Here is a 23,120-nt window from a genome sequence, read left to right as displayed (position 1 = left end):
TATTCCCTTGACAGATTCAAGGGATAGCCAGTTTCTTTTATCCACTAAGCACTGATTAAAGCCAATAGCCCTTCAAATTAGCATTGTGTCCAGGAATACAGAAGAAGAATCCAAAGATTTTTTTGCAACCCAGAGAAACAACTTGCATTGTTTGAGCTTTTGAAGTAAGACTACCACACACTGTACAAGCAAGAAATCTTCAAAGATGTGGACATTCTGTTCTTTTAGAAATATTTTAATTTTACACTAGTGGCAAATAACTATACATCATCCACAATAATACCCTTTTCCTTCAGTTACAGAAGGCATAGTAACAGCATGTGTAACAAAATGTCTTCCCTTGTGTCCAAACACATGGACTAAAAGCTGTGAAATTCAACAAAAGCTTTTAACTCCTTTTCCAAATACTTAATGCACTCTTCATATAGTAATCTAATGCAATTCAATGTGTTGGTTATTACTATAAAGCATTGAATAACATGGGTCCAGGTTACTTGAGGAACCATCTCAAACAAAGGGACAGGCCTTCCTCACTTATGCCAGCAGAGGAGGCATGCTGTGGAAACTGTCTGTCAAGGAATTCCAGCTGGTGGGATCCAGGAGAAGACTCTTCTCTGCCACCAGCCCTTTGGGTCATCTTGCCTCCCAGGGTAAGATCTGCCTCCACTCTCCTAACCTTCTGTAAGTCAGAAGAATTGGCTTTGCCAGTTGGCTTGGGGCCCCAATGGAAGAGTATCATGTTATTATGTTGGAGATGATTGATGGACAAATAGTAAATTCTACCCCCCTCCTTTCTCCTTCCATTCTTTATCAGGATTATACCAGCTTTCCAATCAATGTACTGAACAATTAGTAGAAAATCCTCTGTGCTTTGGGGTTGCTGTCTTCAATTACCATTGCAAAAATATTACTAAAAGAAAGAAAAATTGCTAGCGATCATATGGAATCAACTGTAATGTGCTTTTCAAATTTCACCCTAGGAACATATGATGTGATCTACAGATTACAGTGATCATAGAATTGAAGGGGCGAGATTAAAGTTAATTGCTGGAATCAGGAAATAAATTACATACATTTTGGCTCTTGAGTCTGTTGGCAAATGAGGAAATGAACGATGCAGCCATTTTACAAGGCCATAATATATGAAAGTTTAAATTACTACTCTTATCAAAAAGATTCATTTTTTTTAAAAAAAAGATATTATTTGATTTTAAGACTCTGCTTTTTGGGCAGAGGACATTAGGGCAAAAGAGAGGACATCTCCTTTTGTTAGATGTCAGAGAACCTAACGTTTACAGACATGGAAGGGTGATTATGATCTGGACTATCCCATAATATTGTGGTTACTAATATTCCCACCTGTTGTAGCCAAAGTTTCTGTTTCAACAAAAATGAGATGAATTGCTTATGTTTGGGGGAGGAGACAAACCAGTTTGGCAAGACTATTATTGCAGTTCTGTGCAACTGTAGCCCTAACCACATTTCTGTTCATACACTGTTTTGCCCAGCAATAGTTTTTGATCATTCTAAGTCATTTGCTGAATCTGGAGGACAGCATGAAGCTGCTCACCACCTTTCTCCTTATGGGCCTTCTAGCTCTCTGGATGGGCTACCCCTCCACAGCAGGAAGTGATTTCCCAACAGGTGAGAATAAAAGTAGCTGTTTGGTGAACTGAAAAGAAGAAATAGGGGTGACATGATAGCAGTATTCCAACATTTGAGGGCTGCCACAAAGAAAAGGGCATCAAACTATTCTCCAAAGCACCAGAGGGCAGGACAAGAGACAATGGTTGGAAACTAACCAAAGAGAGAAACAACCTGGAATTAAGGAGAAACTTCCTAACAGTGAGGACATTTCCTTTTGCTAGATGTCAGGGAACCTAACATTTAAAGACATGGAAGGGTAGATGTTTGGATGGGCTACCCCTCCACAGCAGGAAGTGATTTCCCAACAGATGAGAATAAAAGTAGCTGTTTGGTGAATGGAAATGATGAAGGGAAAAAAAGGAAACCTCACTTTATGCCTTCGTCTTTACTTTTAAACTGATGTAGCTGATTGAATATAAATCTATATAGCTTTTACTACCATTATTATCAGGGAAAATATGTTAATATTGCAGTTTCAGAATAAAATATGCAAATGTTTACATTTTGTTGGAGATACTCTTCATACAATTTACTGGAGAGGATGTGAATAGTAAAGGCCAAAGTGATCAATTGAAGGGCAGAATGTGACAGACAGACAGACAGACAGACAGACAGACAGACAGACAGACAGATATATGAGAGAGAGAAATACATATTGATTCACTTTTTTTTCCCTGTACTGTTTTCTGCCATTACCAGAACATCCAATTCAACAGAAACCGGGGGTGTGCCCAGTCAATTATTGCAGCTGCGTTCAACCTGAATCTGACAAGTGCAGTAGAGATCATGAATGTGAAAAAAATAAGAAGTGTTGTTACTACTGTTGTTCAATGAACTGTGTAGATCCAGCATAAGAAGCTCTGGGATTCAGGTAATAGTTTACATATACTTTCATCTCAAGAATGCACTGCGTTCAATATTATCATGTTCTGGGTGAAAAAAGAAATATCCTCAATGCTCCCTTCACTTTAGCCCTGTAGCCTAATCTTCCCCACATTCTCTCCTTTCCTTCTCTGGGGAACACAGATATTGCTTTCACTTCACCTGTTTTGATTCCCTTTGCTTTGGATGAGCTGCCATAAACTTTGAGCAACCACAGACAAATTTCTGTCATTTTTAGAGTACATTAAACTTCCCATAGCAGCTGGGCCTTGACTTTTATTTTAAATTCTTCAGCCATCCATTGACAACTAGGATTCCTCCAACCAGGCTGCTTTCCTGACTCTATCTCCAGCAAAATATTTTTCCTTGAACTAGTTTGGTAATTAGAAACATAGATGCTTGCTTAGCTACTTCTGCATTGTTGTTTAAGTTTAACATCTAATTTGTAATCCATTAACAGGCTTCCCGGTTGATGAAAGTGGTGTCATGGTTCCGTCAGATGAAACCCTTCAAAAGAACTTTGAGGCATTGTTTACCTTAAAGAATCTTTTATTCGGGAAACAAAGTTGTTGTTATGGTTTTAATGTTGTAAGCCAGCTAGAGTCACCTTGTTGTGAGATGGGCGGCAAGCAAATTAATTAAATAAATAATGAATAAATAAAATAATCTCTTCTATGAAATGCTGATATTATTTTTCTTCCCTTTTCTTTTTCATACAGTGTGTTCACAATTCTCTAACTTTCAGGGGCACTCAATCTCCCTTTAAGAAGTTCTACTGTTGAGTGAAGGAGATTTCCCACCTCTATTACTAATAATTTCTCATTTTTAACTACCTCAATTTTATCCTGGAAGACAGATATCAATGAGCTCAGAAACAAATACAAATTTTGCAAAATTATTCTCAAAAATTTTTTTGATCATAAATGGTGGCTGATTTACAGAAAGGAAATTCCTTTAGTCCTGGAAATAACTTCACTAGTCTCTCAGTAACAGCAAATATACTAAGACATCTTGTTTTACTGTAATACAAAAATTGCTGATTGTTAATATCCATATATTCACAAACTTTTTTCAAAGTCTCACACCGAAATGTAAACTAATTGAATATCTTCAATATAATCTTCAATACAATTACCTCAACATTGACTTTTAACAGTATGACAAAGTTCTTTTTTGTAGTGAAGGTATACTGTTTTGCAAAGGAGACACAGAAACGCATAACAACGTAGGCTTTTCTGCTTTTCCCTATACTACATATTTATTTACAGCAGGTATAGCAGGGCTATACAATGGTGCTGGGGTCAGGATTCCTCCCAGCTCTTCCTACCAGCAACTTTACCCCACTCTCTCTCCTGCTTCCTTCCCCTTCTCTATGTCTCCCTCACCAATTTCTGAGCTAGACAAGAGAGAGAGTATGTGTGAGAGTAGAAAGAAAATAGCTGGGAGTACTATCACATGACCTTCTCCAGCTCAACCAAAAACTTTCTTTTTCATCTTTCAAAACATCTTTCAAAGCTGACTCTCTCTCAGAACCTCATGCATAGTTTTCACATCAAAACTGGATTTCTCCATCTGCACTCCCTTCATCTCCTCCAAAATCTTGGATGAAGCCATCCCCTTCAGCCAGCCAGGTCCCTCCTTCCCTATTCTTGGGTCTTGCATGGAGCTCTGGTCCCTGGGAGTCTTCAATTCCCTTCTTCCAGGGAAGCTCCCATGGACTCTTCTTTGCTTCTCCCAAACAGGAACCCACTACTGCTTTGTATGCTTTACATCTCTCTCCAACTTCTCTTCAAACTTTCTCTCCAGATACTCCATTCTCCTCTCTTCTCCATTCCTCCTCTCTCTCTTCCTTCAATTATTTGTTGAATCGACAGCATGTCTTACATTAACTGAGAACATGGGTATCACCACCCCACCTGGGCTGAAGTCCCATAACCTACATACCTTGCTATACCAGTGGGACTGCTGACTAAAAATATCCCACACCAACCCTAGCCTGTGCAGCTCATTAAACAGCACAGCTGGACTTCAAGGTAAAAGGGCAGCTGATTGTTCTCCTTTTCTTCACTCTAGGCCACCGAAAATTTATAAGTTTTCCATACATTCTGTCCTGCCCACACAGATTGGATGGTTGACTTTCCATGTGGAGCAAGCAAATATTTACTCAATGAACAGATCAAGAAAGATTACTTTATTTCACAGGTATCCTCAATCAATAACTCACAGTTACAACAGAGGTTCCTCCGGAATGCAGTGGTAATCTGATCCATTTCATAGGTAAAAGGTTAATGGATTTCTCCATCCTGTGTGCAAATCACATGCTTTGGCACGGAGCTTCCAGCCATGTGCTGGAACCCATGCAGAAAGATGATACAAAGGCACAAAGGCATGTAACAGGATATCCTGTAATAACTTTTAACTTCTCCCACTGACTAGATAAACTATAGGATTGCTAAAACTATATTACCCATAAACCATCTCTTAAGGAAACAGCGTTTAACCCTTTAAATGTTAAACGTTCTAACATACAGTTCTTAAGCTAACTGGCTGGTCCAGCACACGTTCTGTGACATAGTAGCAGACATTTTCATTTGGAACATTGTTTGGTTTGAGAATCTGGATTATACCTGCTTTCCAGTCAAACTACAGAACAAAGAGTAGGAAAATCTGTGCTCTGGAGTTGTTGTCTATTATTAAAATGAATAAAAATTGTTAGCAATCATACAGAATCAACTATGATGTGTTTTTCAATCACATATAATCTACAAACAGTGATCATAGAATTGAAGGGGCCAGATTAAAGCCAATTGCTGGAATCAGGACATAAGCTAAATTACATAAATCTATTGATAGATGAGGAAATAAAAGAAGCAGGCATTTTACAAGACTACAATATGTGAAAGTTTGAATGACTACCTTTATCAAAAAAAGTTCAAAATTTAAGGAAATATATTTGACTCTGCTTTCTCCTATCTGAGATATGAATATTGTTGACATCAGATGAAAAACTGATTAAGAAACTATTAAATCTAAAAATGGAAGATGAACAAGTGAAAGGAACAATGATAACATGGGCACAATATAGAATTAGAAAATGGCAAAATCTATGAGAAAGAAACTATAAATTGACAATGGCAACTGCTTATAAAGAAAATGTATATAAAATGTTTTATAGATGGCATCTAACACCTGCGAAGTTAGCAAAAATGTTCAAAAACATGTCTAGTAATTGTTGGAAATGTAAGCAAAAACCAGGCATGTACTATCATATTTGGTGGGTGTGCCCTAAAGCAAAAAAAATTTTGGACAAAAATACATACTTGGCTAGAAAAGATGTTAAGAAAACATGTAGATTTTAAACTGGAATTATTTTTATTAGGTATAATATCAGAAAAATATGCTAAAGAAAATATATATTTGATGTTGCATGTATTAACAGCAGCAAGAATTGTATTTGCTCAGCACTGGAAAAATGAAGAAATACCATCTGAAGAAGAGATAATCAAGAATACACTGGAATGTGCAGAAATGGACAGACTGACATTGAAAATTAAAAAAAAAAATCAGAATATTTCCATTATGGAAAAACGGGGTAGAGACTAGGATCTTAATGTGTATTATTAAGCAAATTGGACCCAGACAACACATTGTTTACTAAGCACTTATGAATTGTAAACACAGAAAATTAATAAACAAATATTATTAAAAAAAAAAGACTCTGCTTGCCAGACAGGGGACATGAGGACCAAAAAAGGACATCTCTTTTGTTGGACGTCAGAGAAACTAAGGTTTATAGACATGAAAGTTTGATCATGAGCTACACTATTCCATAATATTACACTAATGTTGTCATCTGTTCTAACCCTAGCTTCTGTTTCAACAAAAATGAGATGAATTGCTTATGTTTGGGGGGAGGAGACAAAATTGAAGCATACAAACCAGTTTGGCAAAACTATTATTGCAGTTCTATGCAACTGAAGCCCTAACCATATTTCTGTTCATACACTGCTTTGCCCAGCAGTAGTTTTTGATCATTCTAAGTCATTTGCTGAATCTGGAGGACAGCATGAAGCTGCTCACCACCTTTCTCCTTGTGGCCCTTCTAGCTCTTTGGGTGGGATTCCCCTCCACAACCGGGAGTGACATCCCAACAGGTGAGACATAAAAGTTGTTGTTTGGTGAACTGAGATGATGGAGGAAAGAGCCGGAAGCCTCACTGAGTTTTATGCCTTCGTCTTTACTTTTAAATTGTCTCTTTGATGTAGCTGATTGAATAGTTATTTATATAATCTTTATTACCATTATTGTTATCAGGAAAAATAAGGTAACATATTTTAATCTATAATGCAGTTTCCAGAAATATAATATGCAAATGTTTAAATTTTGCTGGAGATGCTCTTAATACAGTTTACTGTAGTGTTGATATTATTCAACCAATCTGTGGATCTTGAGAGTTTTTCCATATATCCACATACCCAGTAGAATTTGTTTTAAGTCATATCAGGCCAATTCACAATTCTATCAGAAATTTCAAATTTACTGTACTCCATGCTACAGATATTAGCTGTAAATGGCAACCTTTTCAAATATAATATGCATTCTCTCTCAATAAGTAGCACACTGCAGGCCTTTGCAGTTGGAGAAAATTACAATTCATTTTGATAAGGTTTGTAGGTGTTGCATCAGACAATGTTGTTGCAAGTAAGGAGGGAATGAAGCCCATATTGCTGAAGGGTGAAGACTAAGTGATTTTGTTCATAGAAGCTGCTGAACCATAAATCTTTTAGTGAAATATGCAGTTGGAAGCCTGAAAAAGTCAGTGGATTGAATTGTCCTTTGAAACAAAGGAAGAATTAGGAATACATTGGACAATATCTGTGAGGAAAATTCCTGTTGCTTCTTGTCTTCACCAACTATTCCTCCAAAGAGGGTAGAACTGAATCTTTCTCTGTGCATATAAGTTTGCAATAGTAATCATATATTGAAGTAATCTTCCATGACTTTTTTTCCAATTGTTCTGGCTTCAGTTAGGAAGGAGAAATTGTTCAGAATTTCCCTTCTAAGAGGTGTAAGTCTAGCAGTGGATTGAAGTCCTTTCTGTGGTAACTGAAAATGTGGGGCGCAGATACTAATTAAGTCACTTCTTCATTAGTCTCCTGGAAAATGAGTTCAGCTCTTTTTTTCAACAAACTTTGGCAATAATTGTTGAAAGCTTTGAGATTTTTTTGGTTGCTAATTACAAGTGCACTGAATATAGGTAGCCCTTATTTAGCAACTATTGGGCCCATCAGCTCAGTTGATAAGCAAAGAAAGCACTAAATGAAATATGCTTATGATCTTACATCAGATTTTCTTTACTTTGCAGATCTGTTGAGGTTGTAAATGCCCAGATTGGTCATAAAGTTACTTTTTTGTTGTGATAGTAACTGTGCATAGTCACTAAACAAGGCAGTCGATAAAGTAGAATTACCTCTACATTATATTTTAAGATTTCTGTCAGACTTAGAATAAGTACAGCTATATACATATAAAAACATAGAGAGAGAGAGACATATATATCTATCGAGATATAGATATATTGAGATATCGATAGGTAGGTAGATAGGTAGGTAGATAGGTAGGTAGGTAGATAGATAGATAGATAGATAGATAGATAGATAGATAGATAGATAGCAATAGCACTTAGACTTATATACCACTTCACTGTGCTTTACAGTCTTCTCTAAGCGGTTCACAGTGTTATAATATTGCCCCCAATAAATTGGTCCTCATTTTATCGACCTCAGAAGGCTGGAAAGCTGAGTCAACCTTGATCAAACTGCTGGCAATTGGCAGAATTAGTTTCAAATATTTTATTCTAACCATTGCGCCACCATGGCTCTTATATATATGTATGTATCACTTTTCACCTCTATGGGTGGTTGTGTCTTCCAAATCTTAGTTCCTCTACCAGAGGCCTGGGAGTTTGAGGTTCTGCCTAGTATCTTAGCTGTTCCTAGCACTGCACACTTCTGGACAGAGAGATTTGATATTGTTCCTGAGCTCTTTTGGAGATTCTCTCTCAGCTTAGGAGTCACAGCCCCAGGTGCTCCTACGACCAAGTGACAGCAACATCAGAAAGGAGATGTGTGTGTGTGTGTGTGTAATTCCACAACATTTCCCCCCTGTTTCCCCTCTGTTGTCACCAGAAGGTAAAGTTCAACAGAACCCGGGGGTGTGCCCAAGAGATCACTGCAGATGCACTGGTCCTCAGCCTGATGAGTGCAAGAGAGATTGTTCTTGTAAAGAAAAGAAGAAATGTTGTTTCTCTTGTTGTGCAATGCACTGTGTGGACCCAGAATAAGAAGATCCGGGATCCAGGTAGTACTTTATATTCACTTTCTTCTCAAGGATGCACTGGGTTCCATATTATCAGGGTCTTGATGAAATATCCTCCATGCTTCCTTCACTTTAGCCCGTAGCCTCATCTCCCCATTCTTTCCTTTCTTTCTTGGGTGAATACAGATATTGCTTTCACTTCACCTGCCTTTGATTTCTTTGCTTCAGATTAGCTACAGAAACTTTGACCAACCACATGCAAACCTAATTTGCTGGCATTGTTATATTTCATTAAGTTTCCCATAGCAGCTAATCCTTGACTCTTATTTTAAATTCTTCAACCATCCATTGACAACTAGAGTTCCTCCAACCTAGGCTGACAGAAGTTTTTCTTTATTATATCATTTGGCTGCTTCCTTGATGCAAAATGTTTCTTCTTGAACTAGTTTGGTAATTAGAAACATAGATGCTTGTTTAGCTACTTGTGTATTGTTGTTTAAGCTTAACATCTAATTTGTAATCCATTAACAGGCATCCTGGTTGATGAAAGTGGTTTGGCAACTCCACATAAAACTCCAACAATTTTACAGCATCTTCTGATCCCTTCATCAGCCTCAGGAGTGTTTCTTGACCAAGAGATCAGAACAGCAAGATATTTGTTACACTGTTTTATTCCTGGTTATTTCAGAGAACTTTTCTTTCATCATTCTTTCTTTCCTTTTTCCCTTCCTTCCTTTTTTTGAGTGGGTACAGCTTACTATAATGATAATGAAATATAAAAAATGAAGAAAGATTGTTCATTGTAATGGAAATTGTTTCTTTCTCATAAATAAAATTAGCATCTCAAATTTCACTTTTCAGTTCTTTATTTACCTACAGAATGCATCTTGGTAATTTCTACTAGACAAAATTTAATTACAATATTTCCCCTAAGAAGACAACCTATCCATGGCAGAGTAGATTTTACTAAATTAGTTTGATATCAAGAAGAAAGAAAAATTGAGAGCTTGAAAAAAGAATCCTTTCAAAGGTCACATTGTTAACAAAGGGCCTTGAAGTTTAACTTTGCTATTATTTAATTGTTAATTATTCTTTATATATACAATGCATGACAGGTCAAATTGGGTTGCAAATAGATGTAGATGTTTATAATATTATTGTTGCAATATATCTGTCATTGTTCATCTGGGGGGATAATATGCATTTTTTATTTTTTGTCATTTTAATTCACATTTTTTCATGTTCTTTTGTTTCGTCTTTATCAATTGTTTTTTGGATTTTGGATTTTAATCTTTTAAATAAAATAAAAATTTAAAAAATAAAACTCACATTTTAAGTAGACACTTACAATGCTGTGCTCTCAAATTGTAACTTTCATAGCAGCTCAGAACCATATTAGGATTGATAGTATCAAAAGTCCCCAAGAGATCTAATAAGACAAGGAAAGCTGCACTCCAAGCATCTAAGTTAAACTTAGGTCATTCACAGGAACAACCATATATGCTTCCAACCTATGCTTCAGTTTGAATCATGATTAAAAGGGATCTAACTCATTCATTTCAATCCTCATTTCAATAAACTCTTCCCCAGTTAATCCTGTTTCTCTTTAAGTCACACTTATTTTGCAAACTCCATATCACCTCCTGTTGTCCTCCTCAGTCTAGGAAAGTTAGTTTATATCTTTTAGAAATGTTATGATATTCCAAACTGGAGTGCATTTGGAGAATTCTGAATGTTATTACCAGACTAAATATGGGAACTGTTTACCACAAGGAGTGTGGGCAGATCCTTACTATGTTGTTTAGTTCTTCCAACTGGACTTCCCATTAGAATGTAGGAAACAAGAATTGCTTTGGTTGAGATGTTGAATGGGAAGGGAAATGGACAGGATATTGCTAATGGTTTGAAAGTGAAATGAGCTAACCACATTATTGTTCAAAGAAACTATAGGTTAACCACAAACTGACAAGAGAGACAATTAGGGGGGAAAAGCCACTTGTATCAGTGCCTCAAAGCTAAGTCCAAACAGATGGACTATGCATCCCATATGCAGGAGACCCTTTATATATTGTTATGACCCAGGTCACCTAGGCAGAGGCAGGCTTCAATAGAGTCCTTTATTGCTCTGTTAAATTCATCATACATTTGTCAGTGCAAAGGGAAAGTAATTCAGCAAAGGAACTGCTACCGAATGATTTAGAACCGGTACTCCCCCCCCTTTTTTTTAGAGTTTGTAACATTTTATTAGATTATAGAATAAAATACAAAAATACAAACGCCAAGCCAAGATAATAGACTATGGATTCTAGCTTGTCTGAGGTCAGGTGTGCATATGGCTGAAATTTCCTGGGGTTTCTGTCACACACAGCATTCCATATTGAGCATTTGGAGCTTGCTCAGAAAGCAACAAAGAGTAGAACAGTTTCTGCATAGAGTATTTACAGGGTTGGGAAAGGTTAATGCAATTTATCCCTACTGCAATAGCTATTGCTTCAGCAAAGAAAAGAGAAAACAAAAAAAGAGATTAATATTGAAAAATACTGAAAAATGCAGTTCACCCTGAAAAGGTATCAGGTAGGTACAGTACCAGTATATAAGATATCAACTAGATATATGAGATGTGAAATTAGCATTATACAAAAAAAAATTGACTCAGCCCTCTTCATATAATTCACAGTCTGACTCTGTGGATAAGGATAAGAGTGAAACAGATTGTATAATTGTATAATCTGGAACAAATTGTATAATTGGTTGGGGAAAAATAGATGGAAAAATTCAGCAAAACACATTGACCAAGAAAGATACTGATCAAAGGAAAAATATTAAAATATTAAAGTGAAAATTAAGAATATAGATGCTACCAGAGAGAATATTTAAGGAAAAAAAGAAACTTTGGTTTGAACATGTGGATTGTGAATTATAGAAATCAATTGTTAATTATTTTTCTTTACAAATGTAAACCAAGCAAACACACTGTTAATCAACTATTATGTGATTTATGTTTTAAAAACCAATAAAGCTTATTTTAAAAAAGAATTATTATCTGGTAGCATCATGAAGACAATTTTTCTGGGTCTTCTGTAACCTTCTGCTATATTTCCCAACATCAGAATAATGCATAAGAATAGTTTTCTTTTTTGTTTATCAAATTTTTCTGCCATTATGCCTAATAAAAAAGTTCAGGTTTAAAATCTACGTTTCCCTAACATCTTTTCTAACCAAGTGTGTATTTATGTCCAAAACTTTTTTGCTTTAACACATGTCCACCACAAGTGATAATATGTACCAGGATTTTGATTACATTTCCAACATTTACTAGACATTTTTTAACATTTTTAAAACATTTTTGCTAATCTAACAAGCAGAAAATGCCATCTATAAAACATTTTATGTAAGTTTTCTTTATATGAAGTACCATTGTCAGTTTATAATTTCTTTCCCAAAGATTTTGCCATTTCTCTAATTCTATATTATATCCAAAGGTTTTTTTGCCTGTATAATCATTGCTTCTTTCACTTGTTTGTCTTGCATTTTTAAATTCAAAAACAAAATATACAATTTTTTAATGATTTTTCATCCAACATCAACCACACCTGATCAAATATTGTCTGGTCTTTATAAAAACCATATGTTTTAACATCTTTATCATACCTCGATTGCATTTGCAATCGGGCCCACCATGATAAGTCAATGCCCTTCTCTTCTAGCTCTTGTTTAGTTTTTAATTTTCTATCTGTATTCAGAATATCCTTATATATTAATTTTTTTTCAAATTTAACTAGGTTTGGGTGAGCAAAAGCTTCCATCATTGATAACCATCCTGGGATTTTCATATAAAGTTTTGGTTTTATCTTTTCACATACAGATAATGAATTTCTTCTGCTATATTTCCCAACATCAGAATAATGCATAAGAATATTTTTCTTTCAGGGCATTTTAATTCAAGTATTTAAAAGATTCATATGCATTATAACCTATTTACAAACAAGATAAAATCAATAAAACAGCAAAAAAAAAAAAAAAACCACAGAGACTCCTGACACTGCCAAATGCAACAAATTCCTGCATATCTACAAAGAACTTCACTGGGCTCCAACCTTAAACTACCTGAAGGCTTGTGGGAAAAGACAGGTCGTCAAGGCTTTTTGGAAGGCTAAGTGGTTAAAGACTTGCTGAAATCAGGGGAAGGGTATTCCAAAGGGCAAGGATCACTATCAACAAGAATCTAGGCCCTGCTAAATGATAATAGCGAACTACTGATTGACTGATTGACACTCTCAAATAGCTTTAGTTGGCCTTTGAAAATATAAGTATTAAATCTATGTAGTCAGCAGCATTTTAAAAAGTACAAAAAGTTTGTGCCTACTCCCAAGTTACAATAGGAGACAACACTCAGTTTAGTCTGTTCTGTAATCTTGGGCGTTGAAATCCAGATCTTCAAGTTGCCAAGTTTTTTTAAAAAAAATTGTTTTACCCACCAATATGAATACCGTATATTCCGGTGTATAAGGCGACTGGGCGTATAAGACGACCCCCAACTTTTGAGAAGATTTTCATCTTATACACCAGAAAATACAGTACAATATTGAATTTTTGTTTATAGATGAGCACAATAGGAGCTCCATTCCTTTGCTGCTAGAAAGCTTTGTCTTGTCAGTGCTTATTTCTGTAAAAAAAAAAAAAATAGGGCTGGCCACTAGGGGGCAGATTGGTTTTAAATTCAGAGAACAGCTACCCGTATATTCCGGCGTATAAGATGACCCCCGACTTTTGAGAAGATTTTCAGGGTTTAGAAAGTCGTCTTATATGCCGGAAAATACGGTACTTTAAACTCAACTTCAAAAGTCACCAGTAATCAAATCAGCAAATCTGTTTCCACATAGGTTTGATATGACAGCTCCAGGAGTGATAATAATAATAATAATAATAATAATAATAATAATAATAATAATAATAATAGTAAAGTTGGAAGGGACCTTGGAGGTCATCTAGTCCAACCCCCTGCTCGGGCAGGAAACCCTACACCATTTCGGACAAATGGCTGTCCAGTTCACCAATGTTCACCATCAGTATTACACTTTCTAGTTCAGCTTTGGTTTTTGACATAGATTAAAGGGTTGTCAAAAACAATATATATATTTCATTCAGTCAAGACATTATCACAATACCAGGTCTCGGTCTTCCAGATTGCAACGTATTTATGAACAGAAGCTAATAATATTCCCATTATTTATTGATATTTTGGGAGTTAATAAGCTAACTCTGAGAAATTTACAATTCCTCTATAAGCAATCAGATTAAAAATGAAAAAGAAATATAGTCATAATTCAGAACACCACCAATATCATCATTATAACCTCTGGTACCAACCAGGCACTAATTTCTCAGGAACAACTCCACTTCCATTCTGTCTCCAAAGGTCCTTCCAGAAAGACTCAGCCAGCCTGAACACCAATAGCAATGGAGCTCCCTTTATTTCTAGGTAGACTTTTCCAAAGTGGGGCCAGCACTGCAGAAAATCACTCTCAGGATCCTTAACGATGACATGCCCCTGGAGCCAGGAACTCCAATACTAATATTAGAATAGCTCTCACACTATAAACCTGAGAAAGTCTGGCTTTTTCAAAATAGGTCTATTTCCAAAATTCTAAAGTTCAGCTCTAAAAATCTATTTATTATTATTTATTTAAAATATTTATATAGCACATTCTGGAGAAAGAGTAGTTCACTGAGGATGGGCTTCAGCTTGAAAGCTTGAACGATTAAACCTCTGGTCCAAGTGATCAACTCAGATTGGATCCTCCAACATTATTCTGGGACATGGGTATTTCCTTTCATTTGTCATTTATATAGCTGCCCATCTTTCAGCCAACTCTGGGAGGCTCCCAATTAAAAAATTAAATCAGCAACAATCCCCTCTAGTCCAAATTCGACTTCACAATTTGTTATGAAGATGTCTTTGCTGCTGTGTTCTGGGTTCAGAGAATCAGTCAGGCATCAATCTTCTCATAATCTGCTGCATGCTAAAGAAGCCACAGGAAATTCAACTTGTTGATTGTATTGTATGACTGTATGAACGGTTCATGTTACACTGCTGGGTATTAAGACTTTGTTATTCTGGCAAACTCCTGCCAGATTTTTTTTAGTACTTCCCCCAAGCAATTTATTTATTTATTTATTTATTATTTTCATCAACATATGTTAATTTTTCCAATCAACAAAGTTGTCTGGAGTTTGGTAAGCTAATACATGTTCAATTCCTAATCCTTCATTCTTTTCTCTAACCAAGAATAAAATAAATTACAAATTTGATAGTAGTCTGTATCTTCTTTGTCTTTCAATCTCATAGTTAATCTGTCCATCTCTGCACATTCCAGTATTTTCCTAATTATTTCTTCTTCTGATGGCAATCCTTCATTCTTCCAGTATTGTGCAAAAATTATTCTCGCTGCTGTGGTGATGTGTAAAATTAAATATAATTTCTGCTTATTAGTCTTTTTAGGCATAATGCCTAGTAGAAAAAGCTCAGGTTTAAAATCCACTTGTTCGCCCAATATTTTTTCTAAGCACATATGTATATTTTTCCAATAAGTCTTTGCCTTCCCACATGTCCACCAAATATGATAATACGTGCCTATGTTATGTTTACATTTCCAACATCTATCTGAAATATTTTTAAACATTTTTGCTAATCTTACTGGTGGAAGGTGCCATCTATAAAACATTTTATGCAAATTTTCTTTGTATGAAGTTGACATTGTTAATTTATAGTTTCTCTCCCATAACATTTGCCATTTTTCTAATTCTATATTATAACCAAATTTTTTTGCCCATTTTGTCATTGTTTCTTTCACTTGTTCACTTTCCATATCTAAAATTAACAAAAAGTTATACAATTTCTTGATTAATTTCTCATCTGAAGATAACAAAATCTTATCAAACACAGATTGGTCCTTGTAAAATCCATACATTTTTACATCTTTTTCATATCTACTTTGTATCTGTAAATGTGCCCACCAAGACAGATTAATTCCCTGATTTTCCAATTCTTGTTTAGATTTTAATTTCCCATCCATATCTAAAATATCTTTATATGTCCATGTTTTTTCAAAGTCTACCAGATTCGGATGAATAAATGCCTCCATCGTTGATAACCACCCTGGTCAGCTTTAATTTTCTCCCATACTATTAACAAAGCATTTCTTATAAAATGATTTTGAAAGTACTTATGGACTGTTTTTCCCGTACCATAAAAAAACATGCCATCCCAGTTGTAAACCATGTCCCTCTAAATACAATAACCTTTTATTTCTGAGTGTTATCCACTCTTTCACCCATGTTAACACAGATGTCCCAAGCAATTTCTCTCCTTCTTTTCCTGCAGAATGAAGTTCAAGATTGGAATACCAAGTGATAGTTGTCATTCTCTAGGGCCTCTTTACCACATCCTGTTTATCTTCCGCAAAATATTCTATGTATTCCTGTTGTTCCACATATGTTCTGTGTCATTTTCAGAAATCTAGAAAAATAAAATGATAATTATAGTTCAGGTTTTTCCAGATTGGCATTGAATTAAAGAAAAGCTCATCCTATAGATAATCTTTCTTCTCTTTATATGTTCATATGGTATATCTCTATTTTGACCATAATATCTAAAGAACTGAAGACCTATATTTGTCTTGGAATATTGTTTTGTTGCTGGCCGTGTTGCCCAGGAAATCTGAGAAGTGACATAGCCACAAATTTGGCCCAAAGCTAGGTTGGAAAGGTTACAGTTTATCCTCCATTTATTCCAGTATCTATGGTTGTAAAAAAAAAAAAATAGCCTACATGGAAAATGCTGAACAATGGAATTACATGTGCAAGATGCATCGCCTACCTATGAGGATGTGAAAAGCTAATTATTACCTAAATGGGAGAAGACAATCATGATCATATGACCCAGTCTTACCAATATAAATAACAGCCTATCTCTGCCTTGGGCATCAACATCTGGTACAGTACCATGAAGACATTGGATTTCTTATTTTTTATAGGCATTCTTGTCCTTTGGTCAGAGATATCATCTGCATCTGGAACAAGGATTTTCATAGGTAAGTATCAAAACTACTGTATTTCCAAATTTAGGTCTGAGTAATTTGCTTGCTTCAATTAAAGATGTAGATATTTTTTTTCTACTATGGTGAGTAGTCAATATATGATTTATATAAAACAATATATGGCATACAGAAGAAAATATCAATTCAGCATGCTTAGGTTTGGAATCATGGGTGGTGTGTTTTGGAAGATAGAAGCAAGAACAATAGTACAAAATGTGGCCTGCTAGCATCCCTTTTGTGGCTTCAGATCCAACCCATTTGATGAGCCCATATGTCTGAGACCCTATTTTGAGGCATTCTGAGGCATTTGAAAGGCTAAAATAATTGACTTAAGCTTTTTATATGCTGAAAAAATGCATTTAAACCCCAGAAACTCCTGAATTCCACTGCCAAAATGTGCCACTGCATGCCCGCAGTTTGACAGGAATTACATTCCTTTTTTTTAGTATAATTTGATGGATTAGGGAACAGCATTGGATGGGTGGAGTATGTTATTAGGAGTTTAATTACTCTGGCTTCAAGGTAATTTTTAAAAAAAATAAAAAATAAAGTAGCATAGTTACCATTCTGTAACTACACTTTGAGAGGGCTTGAAAAGGATTAACTTTTCTCCAGTTTAGGTTTTAGGGGGCAACAAAATAACAGAGGTGCTAAAATGGCCCATATAGCATACAAAATAATGTTATCTTCATTATGAAATTGGCATTCAGTATGAAAGCATATTCCACTGATTTGTTTTGGGAACGGCAATTAAGGCCCAAAATAATTCACCCTTCAGATTCAGGTTTTTATGGACTATATGAGAAAGCTACAGCATGGAATACTTCTGACATAGGCTTTAGCACTCAAGGTGAATTCAGGAAGCATTAACCATATGAGTTTATCTTCAATGTCACATTTTTATTTTTTCCTGTACTGTATTGTAGAGAAACCAGGATTGTGTCCATTTATTCTTGAAAAATGTCGGATGCTCAATCCACCCAATGACTGTGATTATGACTTCCAATGCAGTGGCAACCTGAAGTGTTGTGAAGGAATATGTGGGAGGGTGTGTCTTCCACCAGTATATGGTACAGTATGCACTGAGATTATAACTATTATAAAAAAGATTTTATCAATGATCCTAAGACTGATCTATACATGGATGACATAGACTATACCTACAAAGGAAAATGAGCCTGAAAATAGGAAATAGTGCTATTCCAAAATGCATAAACAATTCTGACTGAAGTGGAAGAGACATAATGGTATACAATGATATATAACTATTGGTAGAGAACACTCCTTTTTATTAACTTTACACTATGACAACAAGACCTGTTGTTTGAACATCATCATTCTAAAACCTATTAGGCATATCATAGTTTTTGATCCATCAGGCATTCTGATTTATGTGGCTTTTTCCTTACTAAGATCCAGTAATGTTTCTTGTGAATTCTGAATTAATTCCATGAGCATAAATAGTATACACATAGTCATCCCAAGGAAGTTTGGGATTACGTGTTAATCTTTGCCTTATGACTGTATTGACAAGTGAGTAATTCACATTCATATTATTCATGTAATCTTGATCAGCAAAGTCACAGTGATTAAGAAGCAATACTGCAATAACCAAACAATCAATATATTTGTAATTCATAAATATATTTTAAAGTATTTCCAACCTGTCTTTTCATTTTGACAAGGGTCCTTGAGATTGCTTATATTTAAAATTGAGTATTAAATAAGTACAGTAAAATCTTAGAGCCCTATACCATTAGCATAAGAATCTGAAATAAAGGATTATGAAATTCAACATGGAAAATTTTTGAAAAATTTCAATTAAAAAAAAAAAAAAAAAAGAAATTCAACATGGACAATATACCTGATAGAAGAAAATGTGGTCCCAAAGCATTTTGGTAATAAAGAGACATTTGAATTGTTTCTTTGAATGAATTTGAAGCCTGAACCAATCATATTTGGAGTGGTATGATTTCAAATGTTACTATACCTAAAGATGTATTAATTCTTACATTCAGGGTAGAACACATATTTAATGTCAGCTTGGCTACTACCAAACTAAATACAAAAAGAAATATCATGTCTTCCTCTTAGCTTTTCCTTATAGGGCAATTCATTATTGTTTATTGATCTTGTATATTATGAGCACTGGTGGTACGATGGTTAGAATGCAGAATTGCCTGCTAACTCTGCCCACAGTCTGGAGTTTGATCCTAAGGGGGCTTAAGGTTGACTCAGCCTTCATCCTTCCCAGGTCAGTAAAATGAAGACCCAAATTGTTAGGGCAATATGCTGACACAGTAAACTGCTCAAGAGAGTGCTGTAAAGCATTATGGAGTGGTATATAAATCTAAGTATTAGTGTTGTTATGCTGTAATATATTCCAGATCCTGTTGCAATAATCCACAATCCAGTTATAAATCTAAATGTGTTATTATTTTAAAAATTATTTATGTTTTTATGGTTTTCTAGCTTCTCAGATATTCTCCAGAACTGTAAGATGTTATAAGAATAATCCATATTTTATGTACTGGGGCTGCTAAAATCAATAATACATTTTTACCTGAGCACTGGATTCACTAAAAAACTTGTTGAACCATGGTAAGTGACTATGTGGAGTAGGTCTTTTCAGTAGTAGACTCACAACCTTGTACCAGTTTTGTTCCCTTTGAGTTTGTGTAATACCTTTGTTAGATTCAAGAGGTGGGTGCATCTAGTGAACCTGGAATAAACTCCAAAAGGATAAGAAGCAATGAGCTGCTTGGTTTTTGGATGGGATACCACCAAGAAACCCTTAGGAATAGACTTGATCAGATGCTAGAAAGCCATCCTGGAAGAACTCAATGCAAATCACTTCCATATTTTTCCCAGGAAAACAACCTGGATGTGTCTATGTCATCACCAGGACTGAAAAGATCCTTTATCCTTTCAAAACTCTTTCATTCTTCAAAGATTTTTTTTAAAAAAACTCATTTTTTTACTTGTAATATTTTTAGTAGATTTATATCTACAGTATTTAGCCTCAACTGTTCGTAGGCAGGTGTTTTACTTTTTATTGTTTTGTTATGTTTTAGATTAGTTTTTTTATTTTTTTTTTCAAGATTTATAAAGCCACCCAGCTTAAACAATGGGATTCTGGGTACTGAACAGCATAAAAAACAAACAATAAATCAAAAAGAAAAAAATTCACAATAAAGAAATACAAAATGTAAAGCATAAAGTGGCACCTAGCAAATAAAGGAGATAATCATTCAAATAGGCCCTAATGCTTGGGGGAAGAGCAGGGGCAACCACTGAAAAGTCATACCTCCTAAGTCCTATAAATTGACAAATTTTGAAAGAGGCAACTTGAAGCATATTCTCCCTATGGACAGTTTTTGCTATTGAATGTTAAGATTAGAAATAAAATCATACCTTTCAGACAGAGTTTGCAAACTGCATGACCCACCCAATCTATTTAGACTAGTTTCCAACCTATATTTCTGGAGTGTAATGATAGCCTTTAATTCAACAGATGTCTTGTTTTTTTTTTCTTTAGTATAATGACCTGATATTTGGAAGGATACCTAACATCAATAGCGCTTCACCCACACACATTCTTGCAGTGAAAAGTCAACAACCAAACATCTCATCTGAACTTCATTTCATCTGAAGAAGGAAAATCCATTTGGATGTTGATTGGCATCTTCAAAAGACAACCAGCGTGTTATAGTGCTTAAAGTGTTGGACTAGATTAAAACAAAGGTGATGTTTACTTAATGCTAACAGGCTAATCTACTTCAAAAGGCTGATATGAAGAAAGAAATGGTAATATACATAGATAGATTATGGATAGATTATGTATATATGGACACACAAACATGCACATGCAGCTATATATATTTGAACTATCTTTGAACTACCAAAGGAAAAGTGAGATAGGAATGAAATAAACACATATGCACATGCATATATACATAATCTATCCACCATGAATGCATTTACTGACACATATCCATTGCAAACCACAATAATTTAAAATATGAGGCAAAATAAAACAATGCTATGGAAAACCACCAATAAAAACATCTCACATATTTTAAAAAGATGTTAAAACAGCATTAAATATCACTGGAAAGTTAGAACAAGAAGATCCATCTACTACAGTAGTCAAAAGTGTCACACAAAGAGTGTTTTATCTTAAGAGAGGAAAAACATTACAGAGGGCAGTGGTGATAACAGAAAAGACCTAATAACCCAGCCATGGCTGTATGATCTTCCTTGATGACCAAGCTAATAACCACGTCAATAGAGAGATAAATGCTTAATCAGTTCTCAACCTTGACAATTTTAAGGCATGTGGACTTCAACTCCCAGAAGTCCACAGCCAGCATTGCTGATCTGGGTTGTATATGCTGAAGAAGCTAATGGGGTTTTGCAGGGATCACATGAGATAGGCTATCATTAGATTCAGCCTACAATACCTCCATGAATGCATAGATACACAAAGATCAATAACTGACCAAAATATTATTTTGCCTTTTACCCCAAATTAAAGATGTTCTGGATCTATCAAGATGGAATTATTGACCAACAATGTTCTATTTAGAAATTCTCTATTATAAATAAAATGATTACTCACTAGTGCATGTGCATATAAAGCAGTGTTTTTCAAATTTGGCAGCTTTAAAATGTGTGGACTTCAACGCCCAGAATTCTTCAGCTGACATGTTGCTATAAATCATGAAATGTTGGAACTGGGAAACTGTTCTTTTCCCAGAGAAAATAAGCTAAACTAGTGTTGTCAGTGCTGCCACCAGGATAGATTGGAATGAAATGTAAATGAAGGGTGATTCTAATATACATGCATATATTCAGGCATATGAACTTTAATGCATCAACAAATGTTGTAACAATATTTAAAAGAAATTGGAGTCACGTAAATGTTAGAACCTGTGTCTATAAAATAGAGCCCAAGAAGTCATTATTTGGAAGTGAGAAAGATCAGATAGGTATCATAATCACCCTCCTGAGATTAGAAAAACAGATCCCAGAACAGTGAGGATGCTGGTTTTAAAGAGACACCATGAAAATCAAAATTGTGCTAAGCAGTTAGCCCAGCAAATAACAAAACTGTAAAAGACTTAAAACAAGGAATTTCAATGGATGAAAGGTATACACGTTTTTGAGATAGATGGTTGGTCAACTCTGAATCATAAGAGCCTGGTGAATGAAAGAAGGAATGATAGGATGGCAAAGAACGTTCTTTTTCAATAAAGCTTTGTAGTCTTTGGGTTATTGTGTTCTCATAACTTTTTGAAAGATTCTAGCTGCTCTCTACTTGGTGCCTAAGGAACAACACAGAAAGAAGTCTCACTGAACAGTGTGTACAGCTTAAGAGAGAGAAAGGAGAATGCTTGACTATATAAGTGGACTCGTAACCATAGAACTAGTCATAAGATTTTGTATCAATGTGCCAATTTAGTTACTATTTACAATGAACTTAAGCCTGACTTTAATAATACAGCATAGGACAGCTATGCTGGTATAGGATTGGTTTTGCTCTCTAAATCATTATTTGACTTTAATGATTCTTCCTTGCTAGTTGAAACTCTAAATATCTGAGTACTTCTTTATCTTCTTTAGAAAAGAACAAATGTTGCTGGTTTAGTTTGAATTGCAGTGTTTTCAAGGCCACCTAGCAAGATTATTATGCATTCATTTCAATATTGTTATGCCTTTTAAAGCAGGAAGTGATCATTAGATAAACTTTGACACTATTCAAGAGCTTCAGTCTCATTATAAATGTCCTGCTACTAATCTCATGGAACTTCAGGTTGAACTGCTTATGATCTTATCTTCACCACTGATGAAGCAGGCAGGAAATAAGGAAGGGAATAAACTATTGTTCTCTGATAAACATAGTTTTTAGACAGGGATGTAGAACCAATATCATTACACCTAACTAAGTGTGATCAGAACGAATATAAAGAAGAAGAATACATGGATAGACACAAAGACAAGGATATTTGAAAATGCTTAAAGGAATGTCACATAGAAGATCAAAACTGTTCTCTATTACTTTACAGTAGTTTTGGTTATATGCTGTCAAGTGATTTTCAACTCCTAGTGATCATATTTCTACATTTTTTTTGATGATTATCTATTCCTAACCTGTTCTTTCATATCTTCCAA

General features: G+C 35.1%; 1 protein-coding gene and 2 long non-coding RNA genes across 3 annotated transcripts; all 3 read left to right on the top strand.

Annotated features, from left to right (window-relative positions):
* The first annotated feature begins 1,428 nt into the window (after positions 1–1,428).
* LOC120311508 lies at positions 1,429–3,121 on the top strand. The gene is made up of 3 exons (XR_005557638.1): positions 1,429–1,644; positions 2,347–2,518; positions 2,990–3,121. It is a non-coding gene; the product is annotated as an uncharacterized LOC120311508 (long non-coding RNA).
* A 3,474-nt stretch (positions 3,122–6,595) lies between these two features.
* Positions 6,596–9,023, top strand: LOC120311877 (WAP four-disulfide core domain protein 12-like). Its single transcript, XM_039351946.1, has 2 exons — positions 6,596–6,683; positions 8,673–9,023. The coding sequence occupies exons 1-2, from the start codon at positions 6,596–6,598 to the stop codon at positions 8,870–8,872; spliced, it is 288 nt and encodes a 95-aa protein (XP_039207880.1). The 3' UTR covers positions 8,873–9,023.
* Positions 9,024–17,881: 8,858 nt separating this feature from the next.
* On the top strand, positions 17,882–21,484 carry LOC120311860. The gene is made up of 3 exons (XR_005557747.1): positions 17,882–18,016; positions 19,419–19,547; positions 20,485–21,484. It is a non-coding gene; the product is annotated as an uncharacterized LOC120311860 (long non-coding RNA).
* The last annotated feature ends 1,636 nt before the right edge of the window (positions 21,485–23,120 follow it).

The sequence above is a fragment of the Crotalus tigris genome, unplaced genomic scaffold (genome assembly GCF_016545835.1).
Source record: "Crotalus tigris isolate CLP2741 ecotype Arizona unplaced genomic scaffold, ASM1654583v1 scf7180000018371.15429387391:27106975, whole genome shotgun sequence".
NCBI lineage: Eukaryota > Metazoa > Chordata > Lepidosauria > Squamata > Viperidae > Crotalus > Crotalus tigris.
The sequence above is the reverse complement of the archived record's forward strand: the minus strand, read 5'-3'. Positions and strand labels throughout refer to the sequence as shown.